The 27,702-nt window shown below is 36.1% G+C and overlaps 1 protein-coding gene across 2 annotated transcripts in view; it reads right to left on the bottom strand.

The window, feature by feature from the left end:
- Window positions 1-27,702, bottom strand: part of SLC9A9 (solute carrier family 9 member A9) — a 549,652-nt gene that overhangs the window by 489,344 nt on the left and 32,606 nt on the right. For both annotated transcript variants that reach the window (XM_026497205.4, XM_026497204.4), the window contains exons 3-4: window positions 17,905-17,982; window positions 16,273-16,349 (exon numbers count right to left, since the gene is read on the bottom strand). In XM_026497205.4, coding sequence (XP_026352990.1) covers window positions 16,273-16,349; window positions 17,905-17,982 — 155 coding nt within the window. The remainder of the gene's footprint in view (window positions 1-16,272; window positions 16,350-17,904; window positions 17,983-27,702) is intronic.

Here is a 27,702-nt window from a genome sequence, read left to right as displayed (position 1 = left end):
CCCACTCCCCCTGCTTGTGTTTCCTCTCTCGCTGTTGTCTCTTTATCAGATAAATAAATAAAATCTTTAAAAAAATATATCCTTCTAGAAAAAAAAATGCCATCCCTTAAAACTGCTTGAGTAATTTTCTGATAACTTTAATGAAATTAAGATTTGTTCTGAGAAATTAGTTATCTATCTAGTGAACTTTAACCAAACTATTTTTAAACCATAATCTAAAAATGATTTTCTAGCCATTTTCTTTTTCTGTATGAAATGCCCTTCCCATGAAAAAAGCTTTGAATTGACTTCCCTGAGCACTGCTTCTCAAACGCTCTGTGGTAAAGGAGTAATAATTAACTAGTTAATTGGTATCACTATTATTCAAAATTATTGTCAGTGATACTTTTGTAAAATACAGTAAAAATGAAATGCTGGATAAGTAGTATTTTTACATTATACAAACTACGAGCCCAGATACTTCATTATTAAATTAAGCAGATATAAAATGATTCTTTTAAATCACTGAGAATATTCCTAAATGTATATTCTCAGTTTTTGACTTATTCCTCCCACTCTAGGAGCACCTAGCTCACAAACCAGCTCAGTCTGCAAGCAGCACTTCCAACAGCATATGTTAATGGCCTTTCAAGTTATAAAAAACTTGATGTGTTCTCCTAACTACATTGTCCAAAGAGTATTAACACTATTCAAAATATGTTTCAAAGTATCTAAATAGCTATGAACAACTCAAGGTTTAAGTGAAACTTTAAAACAAAAATCTCGTAACTATTACTAAATGTTGAAATTTTTCAATATGGTAGAAATGAAATAAGAGAAGTCTTTTGGAACTATATATCAATGCCTAAGTATGTCCCTTGTAACCTTATCCATTTGGGAGGCAGGGAGGAAGAGAAAAAGGAGGGTCGGAACTCTATGTCAGAAAATATCTTTAAAAATAGCTGTATTTTCCTAATCGGATATATGGAAAATTAAATTTAGAAGGAAAAAGAGAAATATCTTTGGGGAGACTTTTGTACTTTTTCTTTCCAACAGGAAAACCAATTTCCTTACAAAAAGTTATTCATTAGAAGTAGCCAAGCCAAACTGCACAGCAGTCGAAGTAATGGATCAGTTGAGTCTAAGAAAAGATTAGAGACACAACTCCCAAAAAGTTTAATTTGGGCTGCAACTGAATGAGTTAGTACTCCTTGACTTGTAGGCTCTGTGTGTATAATTTCCTCTAGAGATTACCTAAATACAGTTTTCCAAACTTCTGTGAACAGAGCACTATTACCAGTGTGGGACTCTCACAGCGACATGAAGTTATACTTCCAGTGTCCTGAACAATTTCACTGGGCTTATATTCATTTCTAGATCTGGCTCAGGGAGGTTTTTGGGGAAGTCTTATATCCCACCCGACTTAATGTGCAATTGAAATAATAGATATAAAAAACACTTCATTAAAAATGGAAAGTGGTGTGTATAGGTATATATACATACATATATATATATATATTATATGTAATATACTGTTATTTATCTCACTATCATAAGTCTCAAACTTTACTTATTGTATTGAGTGATTAATAAGAGAGTGGGTTTCAAGGATGAAGTAGGTCATTAACACATTATGAAAAGCATTTGTAGAGACCTAAGAATTTGAAAAAATAGATACCATGCCCAGTTTTGACAAATACTAATGAACAGTATTGGAGAAAGTAATTTAACTTCTCTAACACTCAATTTTCTTATCCATAAAATAGGAAAATTTCTGTCCTTACCTATACTGTATGCTTGTGAAATGCAAATGAAAACACTATGTGAAGAGGAGAAAAACTATGACAATAGTACATTTTGCCTATATTTCTAACAGAGTATCCTTCTTATGTAAACAGGCCATTTTGAAATTCTTTCCTAAAGCATATCACATCCACAACAACCACTTTCCAAATGAGTCTCCATTTGGACTTTCCACTCTTAGAGGATAATGTTTACCTTTTCCTACACTCTTAATTTCTCTCTGCTGGGATAAGGTTGTAATTGCATTTAGCCCTGTGAAGCACAGTGCGTAACTTATCAAATAATCAGGTTATTGATTTCTGTAGAGGACTTAAATTTGTAACCTAGAATACCTTTTTTTTTTGCTGCAAATTAAAAGTAACACCCTGACAATCATGTCAGCAACTTATCTACATATGTTAGAAGCCATTATTATCATAGCAATGGAGAAAATGATCTTCGGAAATGTGATTATTGAATCACAATTAACTTGACAATACATTGACAATACATTATGATCACTTCATGAAATCTCTTACTCAATCATGACTTTGTCAGTAGGGTAGTTTGCACACTTAAAAGATGAGAGGCAACACCCTCAGGAGGGCTAATATCGATTCTATAAAATAGAAGAGGTAAAGTTTAGCTTGGGCAATTAAGAAATCTTTGGTCTCACAACACCTATTCTAAGAGACTGGGAAGGAGACCACTGTACAGGTAAGGCTAACCTGAGGAAAAGTTTCCCACTAGCCATAAGACACCAGCCTCAGTGCTATTCTTCAGACCCCTGATATAGTGATAGAGGTGAAGTGTAGTAGGGTCATTGCCAAACTGGTCAACCAAGATACTACCATTAAAACAGGCCAGGTGCACTTTTGGAGTTCATGAGCCTACAAGAGCTATAGTCCCAGGTTTAAAGAAGAACTAAAAATATCCAGTCTTCATATACTTTTGGACTACAACTACTGACATATTCTATTTGCTATCTTACGTTGTATTAAAGATTTATAACGTGGACATTCATTTTTAATTAACAGACTTTATTTATTTATTTATTTATTTTTGAGTAGGTTCGTATTCACATAAAGATTGCATGGAACGTACTTAAAATCTCAAAATATGAACCATAATAATCCCTTACTCCCACCCTCAGTATCCCCTATTATAAGTTCATATTGATACATCATTATTAATTAAAGTCCATAGTTTACATTAGAATTCACTCTTTGTCTTTGTGGACATTCTTTCTTAAGAACACTAAGCTTCTACTATAAGTTAACAAAATATTCAGTAGGAGTCTATGCTATAAATAAGAATATTTATGAAAATATTTTGCTAAACTCTTTAGCATTCTAAAGAAAAATTAAAAATTGTTTTAATAAAGAAAGTGGGGAAATTTTTATTATAGGTACAAATATATATTCTCACAATTAGAAAAAAATTTTAATGGGAAATTGGGCTAATGAATGAGCTTAATGCAATATAAAACACGTGGCGGTGCTTGGCACAAAATAAAAACTCAATAAATGCAAGCAATTGTCATCATTATAGTCAATACTTCTCATAGTTGTAGAACTTATTTGAAGAGGAGGACCAAGGGATATATGCATCCATGAGAAGCTGAGGCAAAGACTGTGTAATCTACCTTACAAAGTACTGGAACAGAGGTTCCAAAAAAAAAAAAAAAAAAAATCCAGTCAAAATCAGGTCAAATTCATATAGATGTTAAAATCACACATACATATTGGTGGAAGAAAATGCAATGATAGGAAAAAGAGTCAAGAATCATATGAATATAAAGATTGTAGGTACCTGTGATCCAGGAGCAATGACCTTCAAGATTACACTTGCTCACTGAAGCTAAAACAATGATGTCATCATTCATATTCATGATTCTGTTGATAATGTAGCTTGCCAATTGGAAACCTTTATAGCTACCTCTCATGCAGTGCGATTTAGTAAGTAAGGGTGAAATAGAGCAATAAAGCATCTCAGAACTGTAGTTAAGATTGACTTCTATTCCTTTTATTGGGGCCATTTCATTTTAATGACATCAGAATGTAATTGCTAAATCAGGTTGAGGACCTCCCACACTGGTAGTGCTAAAGCCCTTAGACCAAAACATTGGGCATTTCTCACTGTGATGGTTCTGTGTGCCTAACAGTATTCAACCAATTATCTTCTACATAAGAAACATACAATATTTGATCCAGACATGTGCAGTTACAGATTGCCATATAAATCTTATGGATATAAATTATAAAATTAATCGATTTGGTTTGTTTCAAAGATGCCTGAATAATATGGATTAAATATAAGTTAAAATTATCTTGATTCTTACAAATCTGTCCTTACTAAATCCTAAGTAAGGTATTAAATCTCTCTACCAGTTTGGGAGTACAACATAGCAAATTCACCTAGGGCTTTTGGTAATATGCAGATTAGGATTCAGGAAGTTTGGGTTGAGACCTAAGACTACATTTCTGATAAGCTCCAGGTGCTGCTGACACTCCCACAGGTCGAAGGATGCATTTTAAGTTGCAATGGTGAGTGTAGCATACAAGCTCTGGAGTCAGTCACACCTTGTAAGTTACCTAGGCAATCTGAGTTTCAGACTTCTTACTTAAAAAAAGGGAACAGAAGAAGTATCTATTTCTACTCTTTGTTGTGAAGATTAAGTGAGATGATAAATGCAGAATGGTAAGTTCAAAGCCAGGAAATAGAAAATGGACCAAAATAGCTAGCTCTTGTAACTTTTGTTACTTCTACTACCTCTTTGTCAGTGAAAGGATATGCATTTCTCAAATCTTTTCATTAATTAATTGATTCACTTGGAAATACATTAACTCTTATTGACTCTTACTAAAAGTGAGGGGATAACTAAGAGGTTAAGTCTACTAGGGAACATAAAACAAGGATGGAAGGGAATAGCACATGAGGTCCAAACTACTAGATTTGAAAGTCAAATGCAGAGTGAGCTTATGGTTAAAGCCAAAAAATTGATAGTCACTCATAATGGCCTTTATTTCTCTAAATCTGTTAAATACCCATGCCCTGTCAGTTCCATCTCCCAGTTTACTCTCAGATTCAATAAAGTAGTCTCTGGATTTAAACTAACATCACCTCCTACCTGCTCTCTTGCATACTACCTCGACCGCTTCTCACCCATTTTTATATTCTAGTCAGAGTGACCTGTTAAAAATACATCTCCCCCATTTTTAGCACCCTGCAGCCTACAGAATCATGTTCAAACTCCCAAATAAGGTTTCATGTTTATGGGCTAACTTCTCCCTCCACCACACCTTTATCTCCTCCTGTTTCCTGTTCATGGTGTGGACAAAAGGCAGGACTGCAGTTCCATCTTGCTACTAGCCTCCCACATGCTACCCTCTCTGCTTGAAATGGCTTCTCCTAGATTTTTGCCTGGCTACCTCCTTTAAAATAAATGTAAGATCTCAGGTTAGCAGTCATTTCCCCAGAGGTCTCTCCTGGACCCCTGAGTGTGCTCCCATTGCCCCTTCCACCTCCCTCGTCATAGCTCTTCCCATGCCAGACCCTTCCCACAAGCAGATCCTCCAAGTCTACGATGTCTGCACCGTTCACTCCTTGCTCACACTCACTGCAGTTGTGCTTTTGCCCCCCTCATAGACTATAAGCTCCAGGCTATCTGGAACTGGGTAATTTTCTTATTCATCAAGACTGCTCAATTGCAACACTAAGAAAATAAAATGTTGAAAATGAAACTATTTATAATACAATACAATATTCTTAGGACTAAACTGAATAAAAGTTGTGCAAGACTGTTAGCGTGAAAACTTTCAATCTTTATTGAATGACTTAAAGAAAACCTAAAAGGGAGTGGTTACCACATTTTAAGAACAAAAAGACAGTATCACATGTATGTCAGTTCTCCCTAAACTCACCTATGGATTTGATGCAATTCTAATCAAAATACTAACACAGTAAGTCAAAATATTAGATAAGATTTTACAATAAGAGAAAAAGATCCAAATAGTTATGATACTTATGAAGAATAATGTAGGGGAGAAGTTAAGACTTATCCTATTAGATATCAAGAGTTAATTACTAAAAGGCAAGAATAATTAAGATAGTGTGGTATTGTCACAGGGCTAGAGAAATTGATCATCAGGAAGTCTCACAACAGTAAGCATTAGTGAGGATGTGGTACAATGGAAATGCTTATATCTGCTGGTAGGGACACCACTTTGGAAAACAATTTGGTATTGCAAATTCCACTCCAAGTTCATTACTTAAAGGACCTTTTACATGGGCCCCAGGGGTCTTGTAAAAGAATAGTCATAGATGCAAGCAACTCTGTCAATAGGTGAATAGGTACAGTGTGGACTGTTCACATATTTGTATATTATCAATAAAAGTGAATAAACTACATCTGAAAACCATAACATGGATAAATTTTAGAAAAACTGTGAGTGGAGAAAAAGCAAATGGCTTGACAACAAAGAGCATGATAATATTTTTATAAAGCTGAAAAGAACACGGAAAAACTGTAAATAAAATTCAGGATAAGATTTGCCCCTGGGGATGGGAGAGAATGGAGAATAGGGAAGAACATACAGGTTAAATTTGGGAGTTTGGATAGCGTAGTTTATAGTTTGGTGAAGAATTCGTGGGCTTCCATTTTTAAGAAATTCTTCAAGACCCTGGAACTGTGCAATAAAATCCATGTGGCATAGTTCCTTAACCTTATTTCTTTTTAAAGTATTCAAAGTGAGTAAGTTGCCAAGATAAAGCTTTTACCATCTCCAAAGCTCCCCCCTTTTCCAAAGCACCACCACCAGCCAAATGAATGTGGGTGCAAACCAGGCTTGACATGACAGCTCCTGAGAAGGGAAGTGTAGCTATGGAAGAAACCTCCTCAGTAGAGATGCTGTTGAATTTATAGCTAATATGGCCATATTTCAACCTCCACATTCTCTGCATCACTGGTGGCAAAAAGAACACCCGAAGTTCTCAAATTAAATAAAACTTCTCCATAATTGCCTGCTCTAGCTGAGCAAGGGCCAATTTTCCATGAATGTCCTTAAGTAGCATACAATATTAGTGAGCCATGCTCTCTACCTTATCTTCTCTGAGCTTCATATATATCTTTTCATAAAAATGTTTTATCCAAACACAGAGCATTACAAGATACTTCTTAGTAAGTCACTTAAGTCATCAGGCTACGAATCCATTGTTACAGCTTCCGGAATATCAGGAAGCCTAACAGAAGAGGCCAATGAATTAGGCCCTCTATGGTTGACTTGATTTTCCATCATGTTTTCCTTTTGTAGCCATAGGTTTTATTCCACGTTTTGAATCCCATTTGCTACCACAAGCTCTTACCTTGAAATCTCTGAAGATATTTTATAATTCCTTCCTGTGGTAGATTATTTGCAAATATGACCACAATAATTTTTCTGATCCCTGTATGCATACACCTTTGTAATGTGACTTCATCATACCTCCCCATCAAGTGCTGAAGCCTATTTCCCCTATGCCTTGAATCCTGGCTGCTCTTATGATAATCTGACCAATACAACATGGTGAAAGTGATATTGTATGATTTCTGGGACTGGGCCTTAAGAAGTCTTTCATTTCTCTTACTATCATCTTGGATTGCTGCTCTGAGACCACCATGGGAAGATGCCAGGGCTAGCCTACAGGGAGATGAGAGGCTCCGTGGAAAAGAGCTGAGTCACCAGACAATTAGCCAAGAGTTAGAATCAGCCACCAGACATTTAAGTGAGCCCATCTTAGACCACCCGATCCCAGTCAAGCCCCAGATGACTGCAGTCACATAACTGACCCCAGATGAGACACAGAACTGCCCTGAGTTCAACCTAAGCTGAGTTCAGCCTAAGCTATTGAGCCACAACAGTATGAATAAAATGGTTGCTGTCTTAAGCCACTAAGTTTTGGGAATGGTTTGTTACAAAGCAATAGATAACTGATATACTTCCCTTATTTTTTTAAATCTTTTATCCAAATGGAGTGTGGTGGTGGTGGTGGTGGTGGTGGTGTGTGTGTGTGTATAAAAGCTTAGCCACATTTACTACGGCTCTTCCATCAGATTTTGGACACATTGAGAAAAATGTTTGATTCTGTGTTTGAGGGTACTGAAGAATGAAGGCAAACTAGATAATTCCAAGACTTGAATATTTCATTTAAAAGGAATCCCATAGCTAGAATCTTTTAGTATAGACTGCTTAATAATGAGACGTCTCAGGTAAATTCTTTTTTCAGAAAGAGTATGTTTCAATTATTCTTATACATTTTTTTCTTTCATTAGTAGACATTTCTTTTTTCACCATAACAATCTAACATATTTTTTTCCTTCTACATGATAGTCAACATTTCTTAATTTGGAGATAGGTTTTATTTGCTTTCCTTTTGATTCTTTCAGAATTTATTATTCTCTGTCCTGTTCTGTCATTCTCATCCCTGACATCTCCTAAGGGTGTGATGGTAGAACTAGATTGGTGACTAATGCAAAGATCCATATAGTTCTGACAACTCCTTTACCTCCAAGATACCTCTCTGATGTTCTCCACAGTCCCCTCCATTCTACCTTTTGTTTCTTTTCATTAAAAACTTCCTCTCCTCTCTGCTGCCAGAAATACAGTCCATGCATGCTGTGATATGGATATGAGAAACCACACTGCTAAGCAGCTCGGGCTATACTTGACAGATTAGAGATTATTTTTGCTTATTTGGCTGTGTCAGGGCAGTGGTGTATTTATTTTTCTTTTTGACACCAGTGACAGCTATTACTGTGCCAGCTCTGAATCCAAAGAATAAATGAATGCACAGAGGAGGCATGGGGCCTTCCAGTCTGACTCAACAGTCTCCCCAAGCTCTGCTGTTTTGCAGCCTACTGAAAATGGAGTCTCAGAGAGCAGCAGCCTAGACATTGTCTCATGGGATGGTGAGAAAAACATGGCTGGGAGGGAGGGGAGGAGAGAGAGGAAAAGGACGAGAGAAGGTGGAGATAAATGAGAGAAGAGAAGAAAAATATAGGGCTTTGTGGTTGATAAGAATTAAGCAGGGGGATACTGGCAAATACACTCTTGGTGCCTTTGCCTCCCTGCTACTGCCTGCCAAACTGAGTTGTTCTTATTAAAACACACAAAGAGAAACAATAAAAGAATCATTGTTTCCCAGAAATGGAAGTAAGAGGCATTATCAAGGAGAGTTTTGTAAATCTATTAAATAGCTCCTTCTATTTGTTTTTTTTCTTTTGTTTTCTTTTTAACATAATTGATACATGCAAGAGAATATGTAGAAAATATATGCAAGTTATATAAAACACCTGAAAACACACTCCAATCCATGAGTCAGAATATTACCAATAGCTTCTTTCTTCTATACGTTTCTTTCCATCCCATTCTTTTCCCTCTCCCCCAGAAATTACCACTTCTCTGAATTTTTGTTTTTAATTCCCCTCCTTACCACACAGATGCATATATGCCTCCTCACCTACATGAATGCATGCTTAATACTGTTTAATCTTCATCATTCATGGCTATTATAAAAATGTTGTCATACTACATGTAGTCTTATGGGACTTATTTATTGATCTTACATTAAGTTTCTGAGATTCATCCACACTATCATAAGCAACTTTATTTCATTGTTTTTTACTGCTGGGTAGTATCATGTTATACAGATTTATTTGCCCATTCTCCTTTTAGTGAAATATGAGTTGTTTTCAAGTTTTTGCTGTTGTGAACAATGCTGCTACAAATACTTTTATACATGTCTTCTAGTGTACATGTGCAAGGGAGTCCCTAAGGAAAACACTAAGAAACAGAGTTATAGGCATACCAACATGAACAAAATATAAAGAATATATTCATACATTTAAAAATGATACATTCCTAGATATATACATTAGAGTAAATTTATGAAAGTTAAAAAGTAATAATAGGTAATCCTGAAAAAGAGTATCCTTTTTGCCTTATCCTATAAGATACAAAGACTTATAATGAAGCTATAGCAATTAAGACAGTGAGATATTAGGGCAGAGATGGATTATAGACCAATCAAATAGAATTAAGGGTCTAGAAAGAGAAACCACAATACATAGTGCAAGAGGCATAGCAGATTCTGGGGAATGGCAGAACTAGACAATAAATGATGTTAGAATAATTGGTTATCTAACTGAAGAAGAAAAATTGGTCGTCTATTTTGTATCATGTACAAAAAATTCCATTCCAGAAAATGAATGGACTACTATAATGAACCTACTATAAAAGGCAAAACTCCAAAACATGTTAGAAGAAAATATATTTCTGACTCTGGGGTAAGAAAGGATTGGTTAAGCAAAATACAAAAATGCTAACCATAAAAGAAAAAATTTATAGATTTGACTACATTAAATTTCAGAACTTCTGTTCAATAAAAGACATCATGAACAAACTAAAAGCACAAGACACAAACTAGGAGAAAATATTTACAACATACAATAGAATATGGATTAACATAAAGAAATATGGCAAATCAATGAAATATGAAACATATAAAGAAATGTGGCAAATTAATGAAAATATGACAAAACAATTTAGCAGGAAAATGGAGAAAAAGTTTGAGCAGGTATCATATGAAAATATAATCAACTTCATTAAGAATCAGGGAAATACAAATAAAGACCACAATATAATAATTTCATTTCACACATACTAGATTGCCAAAAAACTAAGAGGAAAAACTGGTACAATTGCCTTGGAAAATGATCTGGCATTATTCTGTAAAAATGAATGTTCATTTGTAACCCTACCACCTGGAATTTCCACTCTTAGATATGTATATATGGGATGGCCACCAAGTCTGGGAACACAGACAAATACATAATAGCTGGTTTGTTGTTACTATATTATAGTACATAATAAAATAATATCGTGCATATCTCCAGTCTATATGACCACCCTGAATGCAGCCTAGAGACTTCTTCAGTTCTAATTAAATACAGTGATATGTAAAATCCTTCCCATCCCAATATCTCTGCTCAGGCTCTTGAAAACATACTAGTTCTTTGTGTTTGTGGATTCCAATTCCCTAGAAAATCTGACTAAGTGGTGAAATCTATGCAGATACTCTCCCATGAAAAATTGATGGAGAATTTAAGTAGGTTCACTGCCTTCCCAAAGGCCTTCTGTACCATCTCAGGATTCGTGTTTTCTGGGTTAAGAACTCTCTTCTGAGTCATTCTCTTTCCAGGGCTAGAATTTAAGGAACAGAGGTATGGCTTGGCCTCCATCTAGGAACTATACCTGTTCAGGTTTTGATTCTAGACTAGCAAATGTGTTCCTTCTTCCAGGTTTAGGAGTCAGCATTTTGAGAATACTGACACTCAACCATACTTTACCCTAGTTAAGAACAGAGCAGCAGCAATTCCAGAACCAGTGCCAAGGGTATTTAGGCCTAAAGGACCCCAGGTCAGCAGGCATGATGATACCAGAGGGCAGGACAAGAGCTTCCATGAGGCCCCATCGTTCATATGTCTGATGGATGGATGGGTGGAGTGTCAGGCTCAGCTTCTATGGTGTGCTTATAAGGAGCCCAATGGGAAAATCAATACTCCTGAGGAATGTTGATATGAATAATATAAACAACCTCACATTTATGAATCCAGGTTATCCAGAGCAGGTTACCCAGAGTCCAGCAATTCTAACCAGGTAAAATGAATTCATATCATCCCTCTAACTACCTCCATTAGGAAAAGACAGGTACCATTTCTACTTTGCAATTATATTTATAGTTCATTTTTAAATATTCAGAATTTTTATAACCTCATCCATTACGATAAATATAAGAATGTGAAATTATTGAGGACATGGTTTGTCTGATATATATTCCTATAAAGCATCTGTGAGAACTCCTATGGGGCTAATGAAGAAACATGTGGTATGCTAGTGAATATTGACTAATTTATTCAATTTTATTTTTTAGTTTAATGTTTTACATTTTCTTTTTTAGTAATGATAATAAATAGAAGTAAAGCATATTTTTGGCATTGAGAATTTGACTCTGGATCTATAGCAAAACACTATAGAAATGTAAAGTATCATATTAGGAAAAGGAGCAGGATAAGGATATTCTAAGATCATGTGTTTTAAAGTGAGTCTGGGTCTGCCATTTACTACCATTCACTTATTGTGCAATCTTGGGCAAATCTCAACCTCACCATCCTTCCATGTAAAGTAAGGATGATGATAATAATACCTATCTCACAGGAGCACTGTGAGAATAAAATGAGACAATGTCTGTAAAAAGCATAGGTCAGTGTCTGACACATGGGAGGAGATTTAAAAAGTAAGTTATTCTTAAAATTAACACCCTATTCTTCATTATTTAGATCCATGTCCTTTTATTTTTGAAATTATGGAATTCATTTTAATTCCCCACTAACAGAAAAACTAAAAGAATATAATTTGCATTACTCTTAAAGAAGCATTTCATGGAAACTAATGAGTTCTAAGGACAAAATGTATATGCTGACAGTAAGCATTAGGTAGGTTGTCCTTGAGATGATACATCTGTGTCATACACAAGGGTAGACACATAGGGCCAAAGATAAAGGAATAGCTTCCAAAGATGGAGGAGATGAATAAAGAAATATTTCAAATATATGGGTTTTATTTAAAAACAGAGATGTAGTTAAGATTTTTCTTAAATGGTGAGATGGGGAGAGGACTATAAAAGGTGGTTGAATTCTTTGAGAACATTAAAAAAATTAAAATTTTTCTGAAGTTTCTCTGATTTTATTGCCAGAAGTGATATTGTTAAAACTTTGTCCTGAAATATAAAAGATGGTTTGCATCTGATTTCTAAAATGACATGAAGTTAATAAAACTTAATGCAGAATTCTTTTCATTCAAATGGACCCAATGATCTCAATTCCTATAAAGCATCTGAATTCAGATCTAAAGCCAACCTGTAGTTTGATTCAATCAAGTCCTTACCTACAAAAGACCACAGTCCACTAGCTCAGTTTTCATTCATGCCCCATAATCACTCTTCATAGCATTCACATTCTCATAAATTTCTGATGACAGGCTTCATTGCTGTCTGTCGGCTGATTCTTCAGCATTTCAGTTTCCACACTCTCTTACACTGCCCTACAAAACCTGCTCTCCAGCTTTGAATCTGACGTAATGTTCCCCACACCCACCAGGACTAATGCACTTGATGGCATGGAAAATCCAACTACCTCATCCCTCTCCACTAAATGACTACCCAGAAACCACCTCCTCTATGAAATTATTCTCAGTCCAATCTAGGACTGTCCTGAGTCTCTCCTTCAGCCTATTTCATGCAAGTATGAGTATATCCGCATAAACCCAGGTATTCCTTTCTCCTCTTAAAAATGTGAATTCCTTTTGAATGGGATTCCCAAATAAAAATCTTTCATATCTGTGAGAACTCCTATGGGACTAATGAAAAAACATGTGGTATGCTACTGAATACTGACTAATTTATTCAATTTTATTTTTTAGTTTAATGTTTTACATTTTCTTTTTTAGTAATGATAATAAATAGAAGTAAAGCATATTTTTGGCATTGAGAATTTGACTCTGGATCCAAACTATTTAGCTACTAATGCCAACTCTATTACTTACACTGTGTTCTCACTAAACTTCAGCTGTCTCAACTGTTAAATGAGGGTAATAATAGTATCTATTTAATAGGATTATCTTGAGGATTGAGTTAAATAATCCATGTACTTTTAAAAAGAGCATACTACACATCAAGTTCTCAATGAATGTTTGTTGTGTTGTTCTTATTACTATTAATTTATCAGGAAAGTATAAACCACTCATTTTCTAAGGTTTGAGTGTGTGCTTGAATGACTTGTACAATGAGAATCACTAACTTGCATAAATGTCAGTTTGGCTTGAATTCAAGTTTGTGCCTGTCCTTCAGAAGTTCTGAAATTGTATCTGGAGATCAACATCATAAAAATAAATTCTTATGTCTCATCATACAGCACCCACAACAATTGAACTTGCCATTACTCTATTTCTGACCATAGGACAAGTGTGAAGTCACCCATCACCTTCAAGGGGTTGAATCCAATGGATACTCCAATTCCTGTTCCATTTGACCTCCTTGTGTTAGACACCATCTACCCTCCCTTTCTTTCTTCCTTCGACTTCCAGATACATGTCCTGCTTATTCTCTTCCTGTATCTTGGGCCCATTACTTCTTAGTCCTTTGTGGTTATGTCTTCCCTTTCTTCAGATAGTGCTGTTGCCCAGGTAACTTCCTTCTCACTCCATACACTTGCCTTCGATTACCTCATTATCTCTCAGGATTTCAACAGTTGATGACTCCACATCCATCTGCGACTGTCTAAGGCTAGGCCCTTACTGTTTCCAACCTAGCTTATGGAAATTGCCTCTTAAATTGTCCCCTGGCTGCCCTCTCTTCCCCACTTTAAAATTTCTCTTTCATAGAACAACCAGAATGATCTTCCTGAAGTATAAATCTGACCTTGTCACCATCAAGCTTAAGCTCTTTAATGGTTTCCTTTACTTTGCTGGATAAGATCTTAAAATCTCTAAATTACCTATCCCTTCTGTACTTTAATGACCCACATTACTAAGGCACCCGACAAGTTTTTGTTGTTCAGATTATGCCAGTTCAAACAAAGCACATGGTTCTAAAAGTTTTCCCAGGGCTATACACTTTATTCAAATCACTTTCCATCAAAAATTATTGATTGCAGCCTTAAAATCAGAAGAGGTTATCAATTCCAGTAAATGAACTTTACCAAATCTCCTGAACTGAATTTTTTTTAGAAAAGTCAATTATACACACACACACACACACTACATTGTGGCTCTTTTTCAAAAATAGATTATAGAATTCTCGTGATGTTTCAGTGAAAGCGTATTGTATAAATACATACACTTAAGTATTCTTAAAATCAGTTAGACAAAGGAAACAGGATAATAATGAAAATTGACTATTCCAAATTTAACAGCATTGTCTACAAGTTTAGAATTTAGATCCATTATACATTTCAGATCCTTATGTCATAGAACTGCTAACCATCAATATTTGCTAGAAACTGATGAACATTGTTGAGAGTCCACACATCTCAGAGCCTTCTGTCAATGTATATGAATGGTGTAGAGAAATGTATAGGAAATCCAAGAGAAATTGCCATAGAAAGAGGGGATGATGATAAGACCTGCTGAGTCAGGAGCCAAAGTCTGAATTCTGTCCTGACCATGCCCTACTTGGGTCAAAATATATATATATATATATTTCTTAAGACAACTGATTAGACTTTCAAGATGTTAGTTTCTTCATCTTCAGAATAAGGTGCTTTAATTACACAAATCACGAAGGTCCTTGCCAGCTTTGAAATTTGAATATTTAGTTATGGCATACCCACAGAATAGAACAGCTCTCCTCTAAACATGCTTTGAGAAGGATAAAATCCATGATTGCTTCTCAGTCACAGTTTAAAGACCTCTTAGGTGTCCAGACTTAATGAGGCTCCGCAATCTATATCCCTGCAAGCCTCCACCTTCAAGTGCTAAAATCTTTAGCTTCCTCACTGCCCTAACTATGCTGGACATTTTCATATAATGTAGCCTGAGTCATTTAACAGAGAATTCAACATAACCTCGCCACTTTCAGGTCTAAGTAATGATACCTCCTTAGTCTTCCAGTGACACACACTAAATACTTCATAAAGGAAGAGCTGGATAAGTGACTCGCATGTGTTTTTAGAGTCAGTTTCTTACATTAGGGTTATAACAGCTGTATGAAGTAAAATTTAAGGGTAGAGTTGGCTGTATCAGACAATTTAGGACATCTACACCATCATAGTCATAGCAGCTGAACATGTTTTCCGCAGTGGAGATCTAATATATTGGAAAGGATTATAAGTGAATTGGATTGGTTTCACCATTTTGTATCATATTTTGCTTTGCGATGAGCTGCAAGCCAGAGTCTATATAGTTAGACTTGGGGGCTTAGCAACATAACCAATAAAATATAGTGGAAAAAAAAAACAAGGTTGTATTCTACAGTGTATCAACTGAAAAGCCATCCCAGCTTTAAACAGCTCTGCTGCTATTTGGAGATGTCTGTCTCAGACTCTCCTCTTATAAACTTTCCCTTAGAAAGCAAACCCTTGCCATATAGCTGCTATTGTACTCCTGTCTAACACAGGTAGGGTCCTGCAAAGAAGATGAACAAAGAATGTAGTGTGCTTTCCACATTCCCTAAGTTAGAGGTCCAAAACTCTCAGAGAAAATCCAGCAACCTAATTTCAGTTTGCTTTGATTTGAAGGCTTGTATTTGTCAGAAGATATATAAGCCTTGAAATTGAGTCAGAAAAAATGTGTGAAGATGTGATATACAGAAAAAGGTAGATAATTCACCCAGTCAGTGTGAGTCCAGGGAGAGTGAGATTCCTCCCACAAATCACTGGCCCCACAGCCACCTGGAACTTGAGCTCTGAATGTCACTTACCCTATGACGATACAGGAGATGGCAGTTCCCAAGAAGGCATATGTTAAAATAGATCCTAAGTTTTGAAAAAAGTGTCTCTGGGGAGAAAAGAATATTTCATATAGTACATCCATATATTTTCTTACTGTAACAGGAAATAAAAATAAATGTATGCACGTTCACAGTCCCTCCCTTCCCTCACTGTTCAGGCAAATTTTGTTTCTGAGCCTTAGTTCCTGGCCTTATTATATAGATAAGGCTGAACCTATTTATACTGTAAAGGACAGAGGTTTCTCAAAGAAATGGGGAAACAAATACATCCAGAAAATGACAGGGTAGAGATGAGACAACATCTGCCAGAACTGGCTGGACCTGAGAGAGAATAAAGAATTGGGGCAATGTCCAGGCAGGACTCTGGAATGATTAACAGAAGACAAAGTTTTTAAGAAATTTTATTGTCAATGAAACCCCTTTAGCATTTTAAAAATACTATTCTAAAAGATTTTAGTTGCCTTTTGACTCATTGGATCTCTGACTTATATTTCTTCAGAGTGTAATGAAACAAAACTTTGTCACCTACAACAATTTATTTTAGTGAATCACACAAAAAGATGCCTAGTATTAGGGCTAGGGATAAGGAAGGATGACCTGAGTAAAACCAGCCTTCTAAGTCTTCTCAAATGCTGGTTTGGGAAAACTCCCTTCCAGTTCTGTTAAGTGGGAGCTGAGTAGTTAAGAACTGACAGCAAGAGGGAGCCTGGAGTACACAAGAAAATCAGGTCTGTACTGAACAAGCCGCCTAGCTGCTGGAGCTGACATGCCAAAGGGATGAGAGCCCCCTGAGTCTCTGGGGTGAGGTGTGGACAGCAGAAAAGCAGCTGCATTATCTCTGCATCTCAAAATTCAAACACACCAGCGCCTCAGTCTGTGGCACAGGAGATGCTAGCATTTAAACTATTAAGGGGAATGACTAATCTATGAAAAGCGCACATTCAGGTGGTACCTAAATAACGTCAGGCAAGAGCACAGAAGCTACAAAACTGGACTTCCTTTCTATGAACATCAACAGGTGAGTATGAGCTAGGCATCTTGAGTTTTCACCCTGATTGATAAACCCATGTCTATCCCAATTAACAGCTAACTCTTTGGTCACAATCATCTAGAATAATGTTGTCCAATAGAAATATAATGTTAGCCATTTATGTCATTTAAGACTTTTCTACAATCCATATTAAAGTAAGTTTTAAAAAAAGCAAAATGAATTTTGATAATATATGTCTTATTTAACCCAATATATCCAAAATATTATCATTTCTACATGAAACCAATATCAAACATAATGGAGATATTTTACATTCTTTTTAAATACTAAGTCTGTGAAATCCAGTGCATACTTTACACTTAAAGCACATCTTCATTCAAATTAGCCACATTTCAAGGGCTTAATGGCTGCATGTGGCTAATGGCCAGTGTATTGGGGCAGAGCAGATTTAGAAGAATTCTAAGTGTGTCACATTTGAATCTGTATCACTTAATCTAAGATAATGATATCCTTATGAATTAAATAAACCCATAAAATAATTGTTTTTTCATTAGCACTGGTATAATTCTCTACTTAATGATAAAAGAAGAAAATAATCACTGCATACTTACCTTCTTCAGGCTGTATCCTGCGTGGAATATAATTGGTGGCAGTAAAACGTTGAAGAAGATTTCTGGATCAAATGTCATCTGCCAGAAAAGATAAAAGTGCAGTTAGGAAGATGCTCCTTTGGGTCACTAAAAAATGTGCTTTAAAAATACAGTTATAGTCACTTTTGCTAAGTTTGTATGAGGCACATTAACATGCTATTAAATTATCACAGATGAAAATAAGAAAAAATGCAAACTTAGAAATTCATAAATGCAATATAACTGTAAAGTAATATAATGTAAAGCTTATACCCAATTCTGTAGCTAATAACAACAACTCAATAAAACCCCTTTGGACAAAGAAAACTCTTTGCATTTATTTTGGTTAGTTGTCCATTTTTCACATTTTAAATGTTTTCATTCAATTTTTTTTTTCTGGTCCAAGAAATTTTCCTGCAGTGCTCAAACATTTTAGCTTCTGACAAGAATTTATTTGAACTTTTCCCAAATAAAACATTTTTTAAAATTTGGTCTTAATTGCCCCTACTTTATCCTATTCCAGAGTTTAAAATATTTTCCAGACTCCGTGGAAAAATATATTTGAAAGTGAAAATAGATTTTTCTAGTATTTGTTTATTGGCTTTTACTTGAATGTTAAAGTTGGCCCAAAAAAATTGCTTGGTGTGAAATACAACGAAATGAAATATGGAGCCTCTTGAATCAAATACCCACTATTTGCTGGGAAGTCTGAAAATGAAACTCTTTTAATCTTTAAAATCTCACTTAGACTCATCCTCTTCTTTCTCTACCCCCTCCCCAAACACACACACAACACAATATCATTCATTATTCACACTAGGGCCTTTTTACCATTACAGTACTCATCAAAATCTTTCAGATACATGGTTTCACAACTATGGTATTTAATTTTTCCTCCTTTTTTTGCCTTAATTCTAACTCATCTCTGAAGCTGGATCTCAGAAGCTGCTCTTCTCTGAAATCCACTTTGATTTCCCCAGTTACTTATGTGCTCTTTTAGCACTTTGGATCCTCCTTCTCCCTTTCTATAATAGCCCCTCAACACTACTCATGTATTATTTGGGAAGGGGTGGGTGCAGGAAGTAGGAGTCACCCAAGTCAGCCAGGTCCCTTCTCATAAACTTAGTCATCCATTGGTGCTACAACTGCTTGTATCACTGAGCATTCAGGTAGATCAACTAACTATGGCCCATCCACAGCTCTCTCTGCCTGAGTTTCTTTATCTTCAGAATGAAGATAATAATGTGATACCTAATTCTAAGGTGGTTATAAAAATTAAATCAATTAATATTTGTAAGGCTCTTGCAGCACTACCTAAAAGTAAGCACTTTAAAGTATTTATTACTAAAGAAAATAAAATATTTTTCAACTTATACTATTTGAAGAAACTGCCCTGTTGTTAGGAACTCTTGAAGGTTATAGCTGTGTAAAATTTGGGCAAAGATACTACATCTCCTTCCAAGTTTGCTCTTTTTTTCTAAGATTATCTGATATACCATTATTGATCTATTTTTATGAGGTCTCTTTGAAAGTATATCAACTGCATATTTGAAAGTTTTAGCAAAGAGATGTATTTCTGAGTGTTGCAGGAATGAAGCAATGCAACTGTGATCATCTGGAAGAAAAAAGTACAGGGGCACAATCATTTTGGACAGAAAATTCCTTGCCTCAGCAGTTTTTCTGAAAAAAATCAGGTTAATCGTTCAACCAGAACATTTCAATAATCAGAATGCCCCATTCCCTGCATGCAGGTTAACTAATGTGCTATTGAATTAAATTTTCTGGAGCAGCCAGATGAAACTGGCAGGCTGAGAATGGCATGCTGCATACGAGGATTTATTTGTATATACAAAACAGATTTGTGTTCCTTTCAGACTTGCTATAAGCTTAGGAACTGCTAAATCAGAGTTCTGGGAGTAACTCCAAACCCAGACAATTTCTCAGAAATGGCTGGATCTGCTGCTGTACCGATCTCCAGATGGCGATTCCACATGTCATTTTCCTCAGATTTTGTGTTCAAATCATGGCCTTGGAGGTGTGACTGTTTTTAAGACCCAATTAAAATTTTTCAATATAGTATGAGGGGAAAAATCTAAGACAAGTGAAAGCAGAAAACTAAAAATATTTCAGCTAAAGACATTAGTCCCTTAAGATATAGAACTTAAAGACCAGCCCTGTCCAAGAGAAATTCCTGTGGTGATGGAAATATACTATCATTGTACTATCCAATATGGTAGCCACTAGCCACATGAGCTAGTAAGCAACTGAATTTCAGACTAGTACAACTGAAGGACTGAATTTTTTATTTTCACATCTCCTGAGTGGTAGCTGGCAAATGCAATTATCTTCATTTTCCAGAGACAGGAGAAGAAATGAATGGCATGCTCAGTGTTAATCAACGTGACAGGCATATCACTGAGAACTGAGTGTATATTCATTGGCAAACTAAATATGTAGTTTCTGAGGAAACAGCAGGCTAACATAACTACTAGAACAAGATGTAGGAGTGTGTAAGAGGAATTGGGACTCAGAAGTAGATTTTATTATTTTGGTAATTCCCGACTCCTTTAGAAAAGTAGAAGTGGTTAACACAATAATGTGTTCAATCATTTTCAATGCTTTTTTTCATTAAAAATTTAACAAGTCTCTTCTCTGCTACAAAGTACTTAAAGATATATGACAAATACAGTGAGTTCATGAAGGCTACAGCTAAAGAAAGGAAAGATGATGTCTAAGCACGGTAAAAGGCATGGGGCTAGGCTGTAATGCAGAGTTCTTTAGGACAGGAACACCATTCTGGGCTTGCCAACCCTGCAGGGAGGCTTGATGTTCAGGCAGCAAATGAACTGGGTTTTGAAGGATGGATAGGAGCCTATCCATGGGTCACCACCATATAGAACATGATCCTTTGTCTGCCCTGGGGGCAGTGGGCCAATTCACCAAAACACAGAGGAAACTGGTAGCTTCCTGGAGTTTCAGTTATCCTCAGTAGCAAATGATTTGAAACATTTTAAATATAAAAATAAAGGCAGACATAGTAAAAAAAAATCTCAGAAAGTCTGTATGCACTTTTACTATAAATAGGAAATTTCAAAGGAAACTTGGCTGGCTCAGGGTAGGCAGCTTTGTGACATACCTAGAGACAGCTCAAGAGTGTACATTTCCTTTCCTCTGCCCTAAATTATGCTTTTGATAGGACGTACCAGACACACTTGGGAAATAGAAACAGACAATGTAGAGCTCCTGAGATAGAGGAGAAATTTAATGCAGATGGATATTACCTAGACTATGAGCTCTCTCTGATCCTGTGGAAATGGATTTAAACTATACTCGTTCAAACATGGAGAAAAGTAGAAATGTTTTATACAAATAGTATTAAACAATAAAGTGGCCAGTAGGAATATAAATTTGTATGACCTCTTAATAAGATAATTTGGTAATAGTTATCCAAATGTTAAATGTCCATACCATTTGATTCAGCAATATCTCTTCTGAGAATTTATCCTACAGATATGCTTGTACGTGTATGGAATTACATAAGGACTAGAACATTCACTGCAGATGAAAGAATGAAAAAAAATGTTGGGGATGATAAAACCATGAGCTGGTTAAATAAATTATGGAGTAATTCATAAAATTGAATACTATACAATTTTTAGAAAGGCCAGGGAAACTGTTGATGCATTGAAATGGTTGTTTTCTATAATTTGTGGTCAAGTCAAAAGAGCAAGGTATAAGATCAACATGTCTGGTGCATATAACAAAGATGGCTATGGGCTCACCATACCCCATTCCATTTTTGTCCTTGTTAGACATTTAGACTTCATTTCCTTATAGTCATGTGGGGTTATATGACAGAGATCTAGCCAATTAAATATGGACAAAAGGAATATAAATTATTTCCAAAGCTGGTCCCTAAAAACCCCCTAAATCTTCCATGCTCTATTCCTTTCTTTGTTAGTTCATATAGAGCAACTGGCAGAGGTCTCAAATCCCTAGGGATTGGCAGAGCCAATAGGTTAAAGGAAGTTGGGATGATTAATGGCTACTGGAGAAGACTGTAGTTCTCCCCTCACTGACCCAAAGGCCATACTGTATTGGGACATGAGCAAGAAAAAATTGTGTTAAATCATTGAGATTCGGGGACAGTTTGTTAAGGTATTTTGCCTATTCCAAGATTTGTGCAAAAAAGGGGATGTAGAATATTTACACACACACACACACACACACACACACACACACACACACACACACACACTATTGGTTGCCTCCAGTGGGGCTAGGAAAGAGAAACTGTTGGCAGAAAAGAAAGGTAGAAGTTGGAAGAAGGATTTTCTGTATATTTAGTGAGCAGGTGATTATTTTTATCCTGGCTTCATATCTATAAATATAGAGATAACTGCTGCTTAGAGCAGTGCATCCCAGCATTTTCTCCCATCATGACACAGAAAATGATTATATTGGGTCAATGGGATAAACTTTGGGAAAATTAGGGTCCTGATGAGACTGCTCAGGGCTGAAATTAGACTTGGGCCTCTGACCATCCTTAGCCCAAGGATGACAGGATTGATATGTCATGGCACACCTGTAACCCATCAGCACACCAGCTGAGGAGTGCTGTGCAGGATTTAACAGTCCTGGCCCTGGTCCCACCTTTCACTCAGTCATCCCCAGGAAACAGAGAGTGACTACTCTGATTACTGAGTTGGAAAAAAGGAATTGAGTGTATGCAGCCCTTTCTCCACGTTGGAATCAGCCTGCTTGCTGAGAGTAGATGCCCCTGGCTCCTCCCAGACCTAAGCTTTATTAGAGCAAAGCCCAACAGAAAGGCTCATATACTCCAGCTGAGTCCGTAGCTAGGTGTATGAGTCTTGCTAGTTCTAGAGAAAGATGAGCAAGCCAGCTCACAAGCCAATCCTCACTATTTCATTTGATCTCCATCTTTCTCACTTTTGTACCTATGTGTCAGTTACAAAAGAGATGTAATTAAAAGGGAAAAGAGATGATATTGAATGACCTCTTCAAGACTGTAACTTACCATTTTGTATCTTTTGAACACTGAGCTATGTGAATGTATTACCTACTCAAAAAATAAGGTTTTTTTTTTAAGATGTCTTGGGCAGATTAATTTGGAGGGGCCTCAAGACTGGCCTGAATGAAGTGAAACCATTGTCAAACAGCAGTTACCAAAATGAGTCAAGGTGATGACCATATGAATTCAGGCGGCCATGACAGAAAGGAAAAAAAGAAACAAACCCAAGAGATATTCAATCAATCAACAAGTATTTATTTAGAATAAGCCAGGCATGTGGCAAAGAGGATTAGCAGGACTTGCAGGTAAAATAGAGCAGCAAAAATGAAAAACTCCAAAAGGAATCTATGTTTTTGCCACCTGGATGAATTACTAAGAGAATGTGATTGGGGAGGACCTGATGTGGCAGAGATTAAGAGAAGTCAGAAAAGCTGAGGGCTAATTGACATCTTTGCTCGTTGAGTCTGAGGTGTCTGTGAGACACTCGAAAATTTGTGCTTGGAGGAAAGGTCAAGGCCAAGGAGAAATGATCCAGAATCATCAGCATAGAGGAAATGATCTGACAAGTTTAGATGGGATCTCTGAAATAGTGAGCACCATAGAGAAAAGAGGACCAAGGACAGAATCCTGGAATTGAGAAGAAGGACGCTATTGGGTGGCGGAAGGGGGCACAAAGAAATAATCAGAGAATGGGAGAGAATGAAGCTCAGGGCCACAGAAAACCAGGAAGAAGTGTAGTGTAAGAAGGAAGTGCTACTCCCTAACACAGGGCTGCCAGATTTAGCCAAAAATACAGGATGGCCAGTTAAATTGGAACTTCAGAAAAATAATTCTTTTTCAGAATAATTCCTTAGCACTACATCTGGGACATACATTTCTCAATTATTAATTATCTGAAACTCAATAAGTAGAGAGGCAAGAATGAAAAACCCCAAAAAGAACCTGTGTTTAGCACCTGGCTGACTGATGGAATAGCAGAGGAGCAGCTGACTCTACCTACCCCACTCTGATGTCCATGGCTACAAAGAGGGGTTTGAGAGCTGAGAAGAAATCCTTTGGGTTTCATAATTAAGAAGTGGTTGCTGGTCCTTTTCCATTGATTTTCAACCAGGAAGTGGGTACAGAGAGTTGAAAAAGTGAGTGATGAGAAAGTGGAAGCAGTGGGTTCTTGGGCTCTCATTTGGGAGGTTTGGTGGCAGGGTCCTTTGGGAACCTGGCAAATGGCTGGTAGATGAGATGGAGAAATAGAGAGAAAACAAAGAGACAAAAGCCACAAGAAAAGGAGGCAGGAGAGGAGATCAAAACATAGAATGGTAAGGGCATAAATTTAGGGAGATAAAGAAGTGATATGAGCAGCAAAAAAGGTAATCATGTTTTCTTAAAAATGGGGAGAAATCCTACTCTTGACATTGAAATCTGTGGAACAGCCACCTTAGGAAATGGTTATTCACAGTAAAAAGCAATCTTCCATTCCTCCAGATATTTCCTACAGAGCCCTTGTACGTGGCAAGCACTCATCAGAGAAATAGGCTTTACTTCATGTAGGCTGGTGTTTAAAAAGGACTTGATACCACAGACACACAGGCTGGCAGAGGGAGAAGCTGCCTTAGAGGTCACCTGATCTTGGGGTCTGCAAAATAATCTCTGCCAGTGCCTGGGCTGTGTGGAGGGGCAGGTTGATGGGAAGTGGGAAGCACTGCGCTGGTGCCTGCCCTGGATCTGCCTTCCCATTTCTGCCTGAGCAATTTTGATTTTACACATTGTGAAGAAGTATCAGATTTTCTTTGAATGAAGGTTGCTCTACTAAAAAATGTTTGAGGCCCTGACCTAATATTGTCCCCCAGAAAGTTCAAGGAACATGTGGAAGGTCAATGGGCCACTCAGAGCAGCACTGAGCTTAAAAATTCTAAACCACAGCTGTTTCTCTTTTATGACATTTATGTTCTTAATTTTGCTTCAAACATCTTAAATGATGTCTCAGAGTTAAAGTCCTTCCCTCCGCCCCTCCCTCAAAGTAAGCAATACCTTGAAGTTAGAAAGTGTTTTTTCTATGACTATGTTCTTGTACTTCACATATATGTGTCCATAAGCAAAAACTGATATTATTTTTAGTATGGAATATTATATATAATCAGTATTTTAAAAAATTTTACAGAAACTTAATATACATATAAATGCTACATTGCATTTGGTGTATTTTAAAAGTTTACAGAAATTTAACCATAAATATCCTTTTGCATTCTGTTTCTTATGTTCAACATTATTTTTAAAGATTTATCTATATGAATACATGCGGATTTTGTCCATTCACTTAGACTGCTGATATATCATCATTTCTTTTTTCCCTTCTCTAACAAGGAAATTAGGACAATTAGTTTGTTTCTGATTTTTTGCTATTACTAAAAATAATGCAATGGATATTCTTGTACTTAAGTGCATACATGTGAAAGATTCTCTACAAGAGAAAAATACCTAGAAGTGGGCTGGATGATAAAGTGTATGAATCTTCAACTTTAATACATATTGGCAAATACTTTAAAGTGGTTATACCAATTTCGATTCCTACATAAGAGTATAAAAGTATTTCCCCACGTTCTAGTCAACACTTAGTATTGACAAATTTCTAATTTTTGCTAGTTGGATAAGTATCAGCTGTTAACACATTATTGTTTATTTTGTATTTCCCTTTATGAAATGAGCATATCCCTAGTGAAATGAGCACATTTTCCCTGTTTATTGATCTTTTGTGATATCTCTTTTGAATTTTTGGATCATATCTTTTACCCAGTATGACTTTTTCTTGCTAATTAGTATGTCATAAAATCTTGTTACTATTATGTTATGGTTATATTTCAAATATATTCTTCTATTCTGTCACCTCCTTAAACTCTTCACTTTTGTCTTTTAATGCTGTTATTGGTCTTTTTCATGCAGAAATTTTTTTTTATTTTAGTGTAGTAAAATTTATTCCACCTTTACCTGTGTTTTTCACCTTTGGTAACTTCCTTAAGAAAAAAATCTTTCCCTGTCCTAATGTCATAAATATAATTTCCCATAAAGTTTAATAATTGGCTGTTTATATAATTGAGTCTTTCATACATCTCAAGTTTACTCATTATATGATGTGAAATAGTAATCAAATTCTTTTTCTTCCAAATGGATAGCCAATTTTCCCAGAAATATGCATAGGTATTTGGTAGTTCATCCTTTTCTCACTGATTTCAGTTGGCTCTTATGCCCAGTGCTTTTTCAAAGATCCATAAGACATTCATTCTAATAAATATTTGATATCTCTTACCCAATAGCCTATTTAATAATTCAAATGTAAGAACAGCTTTATACACATAGGTATTCACTGAAACATTATTTACACTAGTGAAAATTTAGGAACAACTCAAAACTCAAGCACATTTACATCCATTACCTGGAATTTTTAAAAGCCTGAGGAAAGAGTTAGGTTATGATAATAAATAAAGCAAGTTACAAAGTTTTAGAGACCATCCGATTTAAGCCACATAGAAAAATATATGTGTAAAAAGACTAGATAGAAATTTATTTAATTTATAAGTGGTTGCATAATGTTGTAGGATTATTTGAATTCTTCCTTAAAGAAAACAAAACCCACCTTTCTAGTCCTTCCCAAATGAACATCTTGTAAAGTTATCATTTAGAATTATAAACATTTGGAATAGAATAGAACCTTTATAAAGATTAAGGGATAATACAAGGTGATAAATAACATGGGAGGGAAAGTTAAGAATTGAGGACCTAGATTTGTTATGATTTTTCAGTAGGATAAAATATCTAAAAAACCTGATACAGAATCAGGCAAGTGAGCAATAAGTGCTCCTTAAATAGTTAACCCATGTTGTGTCCACTTTATTGAGTTATTTTCATTCTTTTCAAATATTACTGGAAAGCTGAGAATATTCCCCCCAATTAGAATACCTAGTATTATGGGGGGCGCCTGGGTGGCACAGCGGTTGAGCGTCTGCTTTCGGCTCAGGGCGTGATCCCGGCGTTATGGGATCGAGCCCCACATCAGGCTCCTCCGCTATGAGCCTGCTTCTTCCTCTCCCACTCCCCCTGCTTGTGTTCCCTCTCTCGCTGGCTGTCTCTATCTCTGTCGAATAAATAAATAAAATCTTAAAAAAAAAAAAATAGAATACCTAGTATTATGAATGTTAATGGTTAAAAATTGTGGACCACTGAAAAATAAGCATTTTGCATTGCAATTTGTAGAAGCAGAAATGAATTACAGAGAAATGGCAAAAGGAGAACATTTAATAGAAGAGAAAATTTTAATAATCATAAATTACCACTGAGAAATTATGAGAATATTATACCACAAAACTATGTTCACTTTTGAAGTAAAATTCCAGAAGGTAGAAATACACTATGAACATCATACATGCAAAAATGACGGATATAAATACTGGCATTTCATTGGAGGTAGGTAGTGTTTACAACTTCAGGCAAAATTAGGTGGAGAATTCAGAACAAAACATTTTTTAATAGTTAAATATTTAACTTGGCAGTAGGGAGTTTTGAAAAGAATATTTAACTCTGAGTCAAAAGACCTAGTCCTAAAACCTGTTCTGTCACAGATCAATCTTGATCAAGTCACATAAGCTTTCAGAACCTCAGTTTCCTACTCTGAAGCACGGGGGGTAATATCTGTTCACCTCATGGAATAACAGTGAGATTGAAATGAACAGTGCAGGGGCACCTGGATGGCTCAGTTGGTT

Source organism: Ursus arctos, unplaced genomic scaffold (genome assembly GCF_023065955.2).
Source record: "Ursus arctos isolate Adak ecotype North America unplaced genomic scaffold, UrsArc2.0 scaffold_20, whole genome shotgun sequence".
NCBI lineage: Eukaryota > Metazoa > Chordata > Mammalia > Carnivora > Ursidae > Ursus > Ursus arctos.
This window is presented reverse-complemented; position numbering and strand designations above follow the sequence as displayed.